The sequence below is a fragment of the Panthera uncia genome, assembly GCF_023721935.1.
Source record: "Panthera uncia isolate 11264 chromosome A3 unlocalized genomic scaffold, Puncia_PCG_1.0 HiC_scaffold_11, whole genome shotgun sequence".
Taxonomy (NCBI): Eukaryota; Metazoa; Chordata; class Mammalia; order Carnivora; family Felidae; genus Panthera; species Panthera uncia.
Window position 1 is genome coordinate 48,334,229 of NW_026057578.1, and position 12,598 is coordinate 48,346,826.

The 12,598-nt window shown below is 47.4% G+C and overlaps 1 protein-coding gene across 1 annotated transcript in view; it reads left to right on the forward strand.

Annotated features, from left to right (window-relative positions):
• The window catches only part of SYNDIG1 (synapse differentiation inducing 1), a 100,419-nt gene that overhangs the window by 23,804 nt on the left and 64,017 nt on the right, over positions 1-12,598 (forward strand). The window contains exon 2 of the mRNA XM_049651232.1: positions 7,680-7,817. Within this exon, the coding sequence (XP_049507189.1) occupies positions 7,680-7,817 (138 nt within the window). The remainder of the gene's footprint in view (positions 1-7,679; positions 7,818-12,598) is intronic.

A 12,598-nucleotide genomic window follows, 5' to 3' on the forward strand; every position in this document is an offset into this window, starting at 1 on the left:
CAAAGGAAAAAACAAACTTGGAAGCAATAGAAAGAAGAACACGGTTACTGGAGGTGACCCACCAAGCAGTGTCTGTTTGGTTTCCACTATCCCATGTTTGTACACCATGTTGGTCTATTCCATACAGTCTCCATGCAAATAATCTCCTTACATATTAACTAACTCATTCATCCACTCGATCCCCAGAATCAAGCTGGGAGCTTCCCAAAGAGAAGGGCGAGGTGCGAAATGAGTACTGAGACATGGTTGGCCCAGTGTTGCATGCGCCTGTTTATACAGATTGGGGACTGGGTCTCATTCATTCTGGAAAACACAAGATGCTTATGTGGTATTTGATATCCCTTCTGAATTAACTTTATTTTCCCCCATCTTTGGAAAATTTTCATATTTTTATGCTCTTAATTGGATTATTGTCTTCTAAAAATACCTCCCTCCTCAAGGAATATAAAATCATTTAGGGAATATTATGCCAGATATTACCAGGAGGCAAAAAAAAATTATTTCTGAGTGATGCATTAACTCTCTCATTTTCAACCTTTCTTTGTTCCTTTCTTTTTTTCTTTCTCTCTCCCTTTCTTCCTCTCCTTCCTCCCTTTCTTTCTTCCTCTTTTCTTTCTTTCTTTCTTTCTTTCTTTCTTTCTTTCTTTCTTTCTTTCTTTCTTTCTTCTTTCACTGAGTGTCATTTGTTTTACCAAAGTTTGTCTGGGAACCCAACACGCACACAGAAAACAGTGGAGCTGTTTATGCATAGGCAGGGGGTTTGGGTCTGAGGGCTTCCACCCCTCCCCTGCCCTTCAGGAGGCCCCTGGCACACTGCATGAACTGCAGCATGGAAACACGCCCCCTCCCAATTAAGTGAAAATGATGCAACCTGCATTGTCATGCAAACTGTGATGTTCCTCCAAAGAATAAATGCATAGGTTGTCATTATTGGCGGAAAATTGAACATGTTGTGAAAAATACATATATATTAGGAAACCTTGTGTTTCTATTAATTGAACTGCCTGACCAATGGGGAGTTAATTAACAGAAAAAACGGAATTCCCAGGTTTTAGGAACTAGAGAGTGAAATGCATGTGATACTTTACTGACATTGCACATAGTTTCATTGTCTGATGATGATGCAGGGCATGAGTTTGGGAGCGATGGCTACTGAGAGTTGCTGAGGGGAAATCTGGTCATACCTGCTTTGGGCTGTCTTCACTTGGGACACTAGGGAGCATGTGCTCCAAGCATCCCATACTTGAAAGAGATTAGGGCAAAGGCCAAGGCTCTGGCTTCATAATCTGCTTTGCTCCTTGTCTGGTCTGATTCCCAAATTCTGAAGTCACAAATTCCTTGGCCCTCACCGAGCACCAGGAAGGGGTGACATACATGAACTTGGGATTCTTTCTGGGATTGTCTCTACTCCTGTGAGGAAGAATACAATTGCTCCCATCCTAAGACCATGCCAGATGCTGGTGCTCTCCCTTAATAGTGCCCCAGGCTCCTGACACCCTAACCCTCTCACCCCCTCCCTTCCCATTCCCCTTCCACCCCTCCTACACAGGCTTTTGAGGAAACCCCCAAACAGTGGAGTCCCTTCCACAATCTCCACCTGGGCCATCCAAATGTACCAACACTGTCCACAAACAAGCTCTTTCAAAGTGTCCCAAAGAGGCAGTTTCAGTGTTCAAGTAGATTTTGTTGGTTTTTTTCTTGCCCCCATTGCACTGATATAGCAAATAATCTCTGTCTACAAGACAATTACTACCTAGTAGGAGAAACTAAATTACATGCCCAAAATAATTACTTAATAATTTAGGACAAAGTGTGTTTAGATACTAACATATTCTGTGTTACTGATCTGATTCCAGGTGTCTATATACCTTGTCATCTGTAAGCTATGTGTGCATTACACAGAATGAGTACGCAGCATGCATCTGTCATCTTTATGTAATCTGATGTCAATACAGGAGAGGCCAGTGGACCTCAATGTGGCAGGGAAAGCCTGGTTCAGAGATGAGTTGACTGAATGATGAAGGGATTAGGGTCTTCCACAGACAAGTTGGCCATGGAATACCCTTAAGTGGACACAGGTGGATCCCTGGGACCCACCTGATAGTGCAGGTGAGGGCAGGTGGTCCCAGTTCTGGCCCTGCAAGGACTTTAGGAGTTAAAACCTAGCATTGACCTTGCCAACGTAGCTCACTAGGAGCTATTTCCTCCTTTAGAAGTAGAAGCTTTGTTGGATATTGACTTTTCTGGGGTATCAAAGGCACTCACCCACACTTCACTCCTCTCATGTAGGCAGGGGATCTCACAATCCATGCTGGCTACAAGACCATAGAACATTGGGTGTGCCTCTTACAGACACACGGAGGTTGAGGGAGCTGTGTCCATCTGCCTACATCCTCATAGTGGCTTATCCTTATCATCAGCTGTCCTAAGACAGCCTTGAACCTGACCGTGTCATCATTCTTCCCCACCTTCCCTGTGGTCTCACCTAAATGGATGGTTAGGATGTGCATTCTGGAGGGCATAGGGAAGGCACTTCCAGTGGAGAAGGAGAGGAGACAAGGTAGAGCAAATCCCCTGGTTACTCCAGTGCACTCTGGGCAAACTCTGGGGGTTTTGCTGCTTCAGCTGGTACTGTCCATGTTGGCTTCATGTACTTGTGAATTCTTTCAGCACATGTGCTTTGGGTACCTACTATGTGCAAGACACTGTTCTGGGCACTTAGGGTGCAGCTGTGACCAAAACATGCAAAATTGTCTGCCTTCTTAGTGCTTAGAGGAAGAGAGACAGTAAACAAACTAGTGCCACCTGTAGTGCAAAGGAGACAGGTAAGGGGATAGTAATGGGGGACAGCAGTGACAGCCTTATGGGGTATCTGGAAAAGGCTATAATGACAAGTGACATTTGAGAAAAGCTCCAGATGAAGTTGGGAAGCCAGTCATATGTGTCTCTGGGGTAGAGAATTCTAGGCTGAGAGAACAGCAAGTGCAAAACCCTGAGGCATCTTGCAGGAATATCAGAGTGTTGCCTGTGGGTGGAGGACAATGAAGTCAGTGTTGTCCAATAGAACTTTCTGAGATACTGCAAATGTTCTACATCTGTGCTCAGTGTGATAGGCATTAACTACCTGTGGCAGCCGAATACTTGGAATGTGGTAGTTTGGCTGAGGAACTAATTGTTGGGTGTGTTTGATTTTAGGTAATTCAAGTTTGAATAGATCCATGTGGCTATGGCTGCCATGCTAGTCAACACAGAAGAGTGGCATGGGCTGTTCTGAGGGCTCTGGTCTTGACCCTCAGTGAGATAAGGCCGAGGGACCAGTGGCAAGGTCAGGTCTGACCTGTGTCTCAGTGAGTGAGCTCAGGTGTTGTGTTGAGCTCCAGTCCTGATCCAGCAGCTGCTTTTCAGGCTACAGGCCCATGTTATGTGATTTCTCTGTACCTAGTCTCATTGAAACCATAGTCCACAGGGTTCTAAGTGAGGATGAAGGAATGGTGGAAGCCCCCGCACCTGTTAGCACATCTGCACCTTGATAATTTTCATTGTTAAATGAACTTACTTAGTATAGAAAAATGCTAAAACCCAGAAGTGCAGAGATAAAAAAAAAAATAACCAATATCCTGGCCATCCAGAAGCACATTCTGACATCCTGGAGGGATATGACTTATTCCACTTTCTACTCTAGTTTTTCACCTAAGTTCTTATAAACATCTTTCTAAGGAAATAAACATTTATATTATCATTTTCCATGATTATATAGATTTCTTTTTTTCTCCTTTTGAAATCTTTTTTTCCATGATTATATAGAATTATATGTAGAATTATTTTGTAATTTTGGTGTTTTTAAACAGTGCTGTCAGGAACACTCTAGAACCAACCCCCTACATGCCTGGAAAGTAAGCCTCCATGGGGAACCCTGCATTCAAGCCGCCCAAGGCCCGCTGCTGTACCATCCTGCTCAATGCACCTACACTCTCTCCTTGGGGCCACGTGGAGCTGCACTGCAGATGAGCAAGCTATAACGGGGGGTGGGGGAGGGGAGGCAGTGTGAGACCCAGAGGGGGTGGGCAGGGGATGTGGGAGGCCTTGAGTGACACCAAGTGACATGGCTGAGCCCAGCTTTGCATCCCTAAGATGGCATCCTCACATCCCAGACTCACATAGCTGAGTGAATTGTTATGTGCAAAACACTGGGCATTGTGCCTGGCATTATGATTGTTTTATTGAAGTATCCTAAGGAAAAACAAAAAACAAGGGAACAACTTCTGAGTGGAGGTGGTAGAAATGGGCAGAGAATGGGTCCTTTGTGTGGGGCACCAGTGGGCCAGCAAGGCACAGCAGAGGGACCAAGCAGCCCCTTCCTCTGCCCACCCAGCATTGGCTGTCTCAGAAGGGGCGTCTTTAGGAATTGTAAGTCCCCTTGGAATGCTTTTAGTCTGCCTTGCAATTCTCCAATCTGATGACCCATGAAAAGGATTTTTAGAAGCAGCTGCTGTGCATGATGAATTTCTTGGTACTGGTGGTTGTGTGTTTTCCCTATTTGGTTTATTGGTATCTATGCAGCCTTGCCCAGGCTGGACTCATCTCCTCTCCTCTCCTCCCTGTTTAATGGCAAGATGTCCATGGCTGCTTATACCCACAGAACAGCCGCCAGTGGAAGACAGAACATAAAATGAACTGGGCTGTTTTTGTCTGCCCTGTAATTTGTCTGAATCTTTAAAATCTATTTTGATCAAAATTGAGTAATTACTTTGGTACCCTGTAGCCACAACTTTGCAATTTACAGAGTGTGGTTCCCTTATGCTTCTAAATAAAAGTCTGTGAAGATTTTGGGGGAGTGCCCTGAAATTTAATTCTTTGCTTCATGGGGATAGCAGTGTAATTCTAAGCAGGTTCCAAAAATAGAAGCCAGAGCTCAGTGTACCTGTGTGGTCTGCAGCACAATTCACATGCTCTGGCAACGTGATTGAGAAGGCTCTTACTGGCCACTACTGCCACTGGCCATCCCACTGCTGCCATCAAACATATCAGTCCAGAAGCAGTCATTGTAATCACTGGGGCGGGCGAGGCAGAAAAGACATCTCACATTTGCACAAGAAGCAAATTTAGACAATGGGGTTTGCTTTGAGCCAAGTGGTTACTGCCCAGCACAGTTTACAGTATAGTGTTCTGGAAGGAGTGGCCACTGACTGGGCAGTTCTGTGATTTGGCAAGGCTTTTAGCTCTCAGAGCCCAGCTTTGTCCTTCATAAAATAAAAAGAACAACAACAACAAAAATAGTAACAACACTTATTTCCAGAGTTGCTGTGAGAATCCAGAGTGCAGGTATATAAAACTCTTAGTAAAATAAAACAAACAAGAAGTCCCACAAAAGCCAAAAAACTAAAATACTCATAGACAAAGTTTTTGGTTGTGTGCAAGCATATCCACCTACAGCACGCTGACTCATTGGTGTGAAGATTATTAGCTCAGGGTCTGGGTTGAGGGCTGGAAGAAGTGGCTGTCCTTTTATCTCTGGTCCTCTACCTCTCTCAGGGGCTCTCTGCTCACGAGTTGCCCTGGGATTGTCACTGTAGGTGCCTCCCTTCCCAGAGATCACCAGCATCTCATGCAAAGGCCCATTCATGGTATGGCTCAGCCACATACACAGTGCTGACAGCCAACTCCTGTTTCCAAAGTGAAGGTCTGGAGGCCAAGCATTGTCTGGAGATGCACAGCTGTGAAGACACTCAGGCTCTGCCTAAAACATTGCACATCCTTCATTCAGATCAAAGATATTGGCATCCCAGCAGGTACATCTCTCCCTGGCTAGCCCTCTGGGCCCAGGTCTCACCCATGAATTGTGCATTCCTGGGGCTGCTCAGTGCCCTCCCCAGACAGGCATAAGGACAGAGATTTTCATTTCCCGTCATTGTTTAGGAGACCACATGGAAAGCAGTGCTGCAGAGTGAAAAGAATAGAATTTCACAGACAGGGCTCTATGGAGGAGAAACCATACAGTCCCACACTCATGGAGGGGATGTTGCCCCAGTGGCAGGTGACTCCCCAGGGCAGAGAGCCTGCCTAGTGGAAAGGAGCCAGCCCTCTGTGAGAAGTGATGCCTTCCAGTCCTTGACCCGCTGGGGTGTGTAGGTGTGTGCGCATGTGTGAGAGTGTGTCCACACCCACTGTCTAGCGCATCACCCACTTCAGTCACAGGTCCTCTGGAGAAGGTCCTTGTTTGTGATTTGAATGAGATCATCAGAATTTGCCTGTTCTTCTTCAACTACATAGAAAAAGAGTCCTAACAGGAAGTTTCCATTAGTTCCCTGCAGCTCCTCGTCTGTCTGCACGCTGACTAGAGGCTCTGATTGGCAGTGATATGTGCATTTAGTTAACCAAGAGAAGGACCATGGTCCCACGTGGGCTTTGTGTGTGCATGCAAATGTCAGGGGAGGCACATGGGGGCACTGCCGGAGGTGGACCGGGCAGCGATGACGGCAGCACAGCGCTCACATGGGGTATCCACCGGAGTGTTTGGTGCCTCAGGTCACTGCCTGCCCCTAAAGCCACCTGAGGAAGCAGCCAGCATGGCTGCATTGAGCACTGAATGTCTCCAGCCTGCATCCAGAGGCTGCATGCTTAACAACCTCTGTCTCTGGCAAAGAGAGTGAGGAAGCTAATGACCCTCTTTCAGAAAGAAATGCTCCATTTCTTTTTTAGGAAACAAAATATGGAGTAAAATGAGATTTTATCTTTGCATAAAATAAGCAGTTAGAGAGGCTGGCCTTGGATTTTGGATGAGTCAGCATGAGTGTGCCATGTTTTGATGAGGAGAGAAAATTCATGATGGGGGCCCAGCAAATGGAATAACCAATTAGGCAAAAAGCATCCTCTAGTCATAGCATCTAGACCTGGAGGTGCTGGCAGGACAGCAGCCATTTAGTGCGTGGAGCTAGTACTGAGATTTTCTGCAGGGAGGTTTGGTCCATGGCTGTCATTGCTTAGTGAGGGATGGAGTCTTCCATGGATTTTTACAAAGCCCCGTGCCAGTCCCTGACCCCCTACCTCAGGCTCCCTAGGAGGCTCTGGCAGGGCTGTGCTGAGCTCACAGGCCCACTAACTGGGCTCATCACAGAGAAGCTTCCAAACAAAGCAGCCATCAGCTCCTCTGGAGACAGCACTTTCACCCGGGGTTGACACCAGGCCCAGCAGTGTCCTAACTCAGATCAAAGTCTAGGGAAATGAAGGGGGCTCAGATACAGTGTCCCCTTGCCCAACACCAGCCCTCCTTGTCCTATAAACCTGTTTGAAGTCTTAGAATAAAGAGAGGAGTCCCATCCTTCTGTGGCCTTCTGAGAGTGCCTGTCCCATCCTCGCATAGATTAAAACTTTATCCCCACTGTGTGTCACTAGGTCCCAAAGATCTGTGAAATAATGGGCTTCTGTAGGATTTGATCTTCAATGGAACAACTCAAGAGCCAAGTACTTAGTATTTTTTTCTTTTGTTCTTGATAAGGATCTCCTCAACTGGGGGCTTCCTTTCTTGGGGGAAGTCTACTTGTAGGCAATAACAACAGTGACCTTCCCAGAGGGGCTTTCTCCATTCCAGACTCAGCACCCATGTCTAGAGGCATCGTACAGTGACTCCACTAGTGATGCTCTCTTCTTCTGTACCATCCCTGTCCTCTTCTGTCTTGCAGAGTGACTACTCGAGTGACACAGAGAGTGAGGACAACTTCCTCATGATGCCCCCAAGGGACCACCTGGGCCTCAGCGTCTTCTCCATGCTCTGCTGCTTCTGGCCTTTGGGCATTGCAGCCTTCTACTTGTCCCACGAGGTAAGCCTGTCTCTGTCAGCCACACACACAGCCTACCCAGGTCGCTGAGGAAGAGAGCCTGAGAAGCCTGTTCAGCCCTTGCTATCTGAGGGGCCTGCAGTTTATAGTTGGAGGACAGGCCCATGAGGGAGGTCATGGGCCTCACCTCAGGCTGCTGGGACTGGTGAGTGCTGGAGTCTTCTGCTGCTTTTCACAAATCTGGGACCAAAGCTGCCTGTGAGCAGGCGCCTGGGTTGTGCCAGCAGGACTGACCCAGCTCTGAGAGACGCTGTGCCCAGGGCAAGGACAGCAGGTGAGGAGTGGTTCTGTCTGTGACAGGCTCATTCATATAAAACAGGTTATAGTGTCTGCCGCCTGTACTTCAGTACTCCTCAGCTGAAGTTCGGTGAGAGGAATGGCCCATCACAGGGTGAATCACGCCCTCCCTCCTCCAGTGTGAAGGTTTCTGGAGGTATTGGTTCCCAGGTCTTTTTCATGCAAAGCATATGCCCTGTTGTGCCTTCATGGAAGCCAGGCTTTGGAAGATGTTCTCTAGCAAAAGAAGACTATTCATGCAGAAACAGTTTTCGTTCCCATTTTTATTAATCAAATTGACACACACCTGCCAGTTACAGTGTGTTTCAGTGTTACCACACCCAAAACCTCAGCCCAGCCCAACCAGAGGAAGACAAGGTGGCTCCCTGGGTCGGCAAGGTGGAGAGCGTGGTGCCCACACTCATGTGTGTCCTCTGGGTGCACAGCACTCAGGGCTTCCTCTCCAGCATCCAGGGTTCTGGAGCTCAGGCTGAAAACAGCAGATTCAGGCAGGCTTGGTGTCTGAAACATTTATTTCTCCTGGCTTGAAAACAGGTTTCCTGGCTGACCCCAGCATGGCCTCTCACTGCTTCTTACTGGTTTCTGTGTTGATCTCATTTTGTTTGGGGAGAGAAGAGTCCCTTGATACATTGTCCTTTCTCCCTTCCCCCTTTCATGACATCACAGAGGAACAGGGGAGAGCAGTGGACCAGCTAATAATGCTGGAGCCCCTGAAAGCAGGTGCTTCTTAGCAGGAACTCTCAAGAGGCCCTTCCAGGCAGGGATGAGGCAGAGCTCTGCTCAGCACTGCTCTGCTGTCCTGGTTCTAAAGGATAATGGGGCAGTGGGGGGTATATAGGCAGCCAGTCCTGCACTGCTGCGGTTGGGCTAAGTGGTTGTTCCATATTGTTCCAGCTTGGCCTGGAAGGTCTGTCTGAGCTTCACTTTTGTGAGTTTATCCCACAAATGCCAAAGACCCCCTTCTCTGGGGGAACAAGCATGGGACAGGAAGCAAGACTCCAGGTCTGGCAGAGGTCAGCCTGGCTATGGGGCAGAGTCAGGCCTAGGTATACCCAGACCCCAGGAAGGGGACATGGGCACTACATGGGCTAAGGACACACAGTGGGACCTGGAGAAAAGCATGTGGACAGATGCCCTCTGTGTGTAGAACATAGAGCCTGCCTGTTCCTGTGTAAACTGCACTCTGAACCTGGGTTAACATGCTACAAATAGGCCATGATAGTTTCACTAAGAAAAGGAAGGTCAGGAGGGTAGAGCAAAGAGAAACAGCTTCTCACACATCACATGCCATTCAGATTTTCACTTAAGCTCAACTTAAGCCCTCCCCCAATATCCCAGTCCTGCCACCTGCAATGGTGAGGCAGGGTGGGTCACTCCCAGTCTCCTGGGTCAACCCTGCCAAGAAAGCCCTTTACCTACCCTGGCTGGGAGGTGGGGGGAGTACTCAGAGCTATATTTTGGTTGCCAAATTTTAGATGGGGACAGATGTGTTCAAACATCCAACATTGACATGAACATGTAGGCAAGGTGCTGGATGAAATGAGCACCGAGTAAATGGCTGGGCACAGGGAAAGGAGGGAGAGGCTGCCCCTGTCTTGGCTGCTCCACATCCTGGGTGAGGCCCCTGTCTCTGGAGCAGGGCAAGCTGTGCACAGCACCTTTGTCTGAAAAACCGAGGCCACAGTTGCCAAGGCTGGCATTTAGATCCTTTCTTGGAGAGTAATTTTATTCTTCACACCTTAAGAACCTCTTACTTGGGCCTGATGCATCAGACGTTTAATACCTTCAGTGGTAAAGACGATTCTGAGTATTTGTTTAATAGTGAATGTGAAATATAGTGTCTATGGAGGCCTCTGCTCACACTGCTCTGAGGTGAAGAGCAGACATTGTTGAGGAGTTTAGGGGTTTCCTGCAGCACTGGCATTAGAAGATGGTTTGCAGGGGATCCCGGGCTCTCAGTCCCCCTTTTCATTATGCTGTGAGCATGGATTTCCTTCAGGGGAACCCCAACAGAGAAGAGGTGCCACATTTCATAGAGAACTCTGCAGGTGAGTGCGCTTCACAAGGCCTGTGTCCAGATCCTTCTCCCTGGGCTGAGACCCATGCCCACAAAGCTCACTGCTTATAGCCCACAGCTGTGGCACTTTGGGGCTTTCCTGCAGACCTGGGAGACAACCAGCCTGGGCACACAGCACTCCAGTCCAGCCATCAGGCTGCCGGGCATTCTGTTTGTGTCTCTTCGGCCCAATTGCAGACACAAAGTCTGCAGCAGGCATTGGAGGAGAGCTGCCAAGGGGAGAGCACTCAGCTCGCAGTAGAACAGACACACTCTGAGAGTCATTACACTAAATTAAATCAGTGCTTTCCTGGGCAAGGCCAGCTGGGAGCTCTCCCTGGGGCACTGGAGAGAGGAGAGCCCAGAGCCGGTTTCTGCAGGGTCCTTTGTTGGTGGCCATAGGCACCTCCTGCTGCCCTCAGGGGCTGGGGGGCTGGGATGGTGATGTCAGAGTGGAGCAAACAGCCTATCTATGAAGCCAGGAGACCTCTAGGTTCCAAACGCTGATTCACAAGGAAATCTTTGACATCTAAGTGTGACTTAGGGTATTTTTTTTTCTTTTTATCATAGATCATACCTCAGCGTAGTCACTGACAATTAGATGATATCTGTACATTGTCAAAATATCCACTCAATGGACTACTCAGTAACATGTGAGTCCATTCCAGGAAAACACAACAAAGCAAATCTCAGTGGTTAGATGACATAGAGCAGTGGGGAAGAGAGTTAATAGGATCCCTGGACTTACAAAACCCAGTTTATTTTTTTTTCTGCCTTATTCCGGCTGGGTCCAGGTCGGCAGGCAACTTTGCCAGGCCTGTTTCCTGATCCAGAAAACAGTATCAAAATAACCTACAGCATGCAGCTAGCTGAGCCAGTGAAGTGAAGTTAGAGAGAAAGTCCCCAGAAGGTTCCTGCAAAGAAGCAGGTGCTGATCATGCTCTACTGGAAATCCCACTTGTCTGTATACATGTGGGTCTCTAGGTGAAGGGATACCTGGAAGGAGACAGGATATTTTCTCTAACATGTTTTATAATTAAAAAGGTGTTAATTAAGTACCAGTAACAATAGTACTGAAAGTGTTAGTAAAGCAGGTGACATCTGCTGAGCACCTATTAAGTCCTATGTTAAATACTGCGCACCTGGCTGCTTGGGGAGTGGTCCTGACCAGCAGCATCAACAAACCCAGAGCTGTCAAAAATGCACACTATCTGGCCCCAGCACAGACCTGCTTGATCAGAGCATCTGGGGGTAGAGCCCACGAATCTGCATTTGAACATAGGAAGACTGTAAGGCAGCAGTACCATCATATGGTACCCACTCTGTGGGTCATAAAACCAGGGTCCAGTGAAGTCAGATGGTGTCCTAAGGCCAAAGGTGGCTGACAGTGAGCTGGGATTACCAGAATGGCCTGGCTCGGAGCCACCTTTGGAAGAGGCAGCTGGCGGGGCCTGATCAGGAAGAAGGGCTTGATGTGGAGGCCAGTGGGGGGATGAGCATGGCATTCATCACAACCTTATTTTACTCCAGCAACATTAATTGTTTGATCCAGCCCCCAATGCAAGCAGATTTTGTAAACCAGTTTACAGAGGGGAAAGTGTTGTATGCAATTTTGGCAGATTCGTCTAGGAACTAATGCTTCTCAATGATGTGGAGGATGGAAATGAATCCATAATTTGCCAAGTGACTGCTGTGAGCTACTTATTGCACACACTTTTTCTTATTTAACCTTTGCAATGAGTCTGAAAGGTGGACAGTTATTATCCTCACTTTGTGGATGACAAAGCTGAAGTTTCAATGGATTAAATGACAGATAGAAATCAGAGAGGTAGCAAGTATGGGTACATGATGCAAATATCAGTATTTCTAACCCTTAAAATGCAATCTTCTATGACGTATTATTGACTTTTATCTGTTAGCAAACAGAATTAGAAGCACAGGACTTCTTCTAAACCCACCATCCCTGACCCCACTTATAGCAGGGTAAAGTGAGAAAGACACATCCACTCTAGTGGACCCTCAGTGCCTCACTCAGTCCCATGGGGCAGGTGCTAATGAGGCAGAGGCTGGGGGCCCTCCCCAAGGAGTCCTTGGGTCTGGGCTCAAGTGCTGGGCAGGCCGGAGATTTGTATGTGCTGCGTCTGCTGCAAATGTCTCCTGAATTCGAGTATTTATTATGTCTTGATTTCATTTCATTTCATAAAATGTTTCTTTCTTTTACTAACTGAAATATCATAACAGTAATTAAATGAAAAATGGGTATTAAGAATAAGATTATGAATCTTATGAATAGCACCAGCAAAGGGAATTGGACAAATTAGGGGGAGGAAAGAGGAATCTCTTTATAGTATAAAACCAAGAAGAACGAGAGTCCAACCTGGCATATGATAGTGCCCTTAAAATCCAGTCA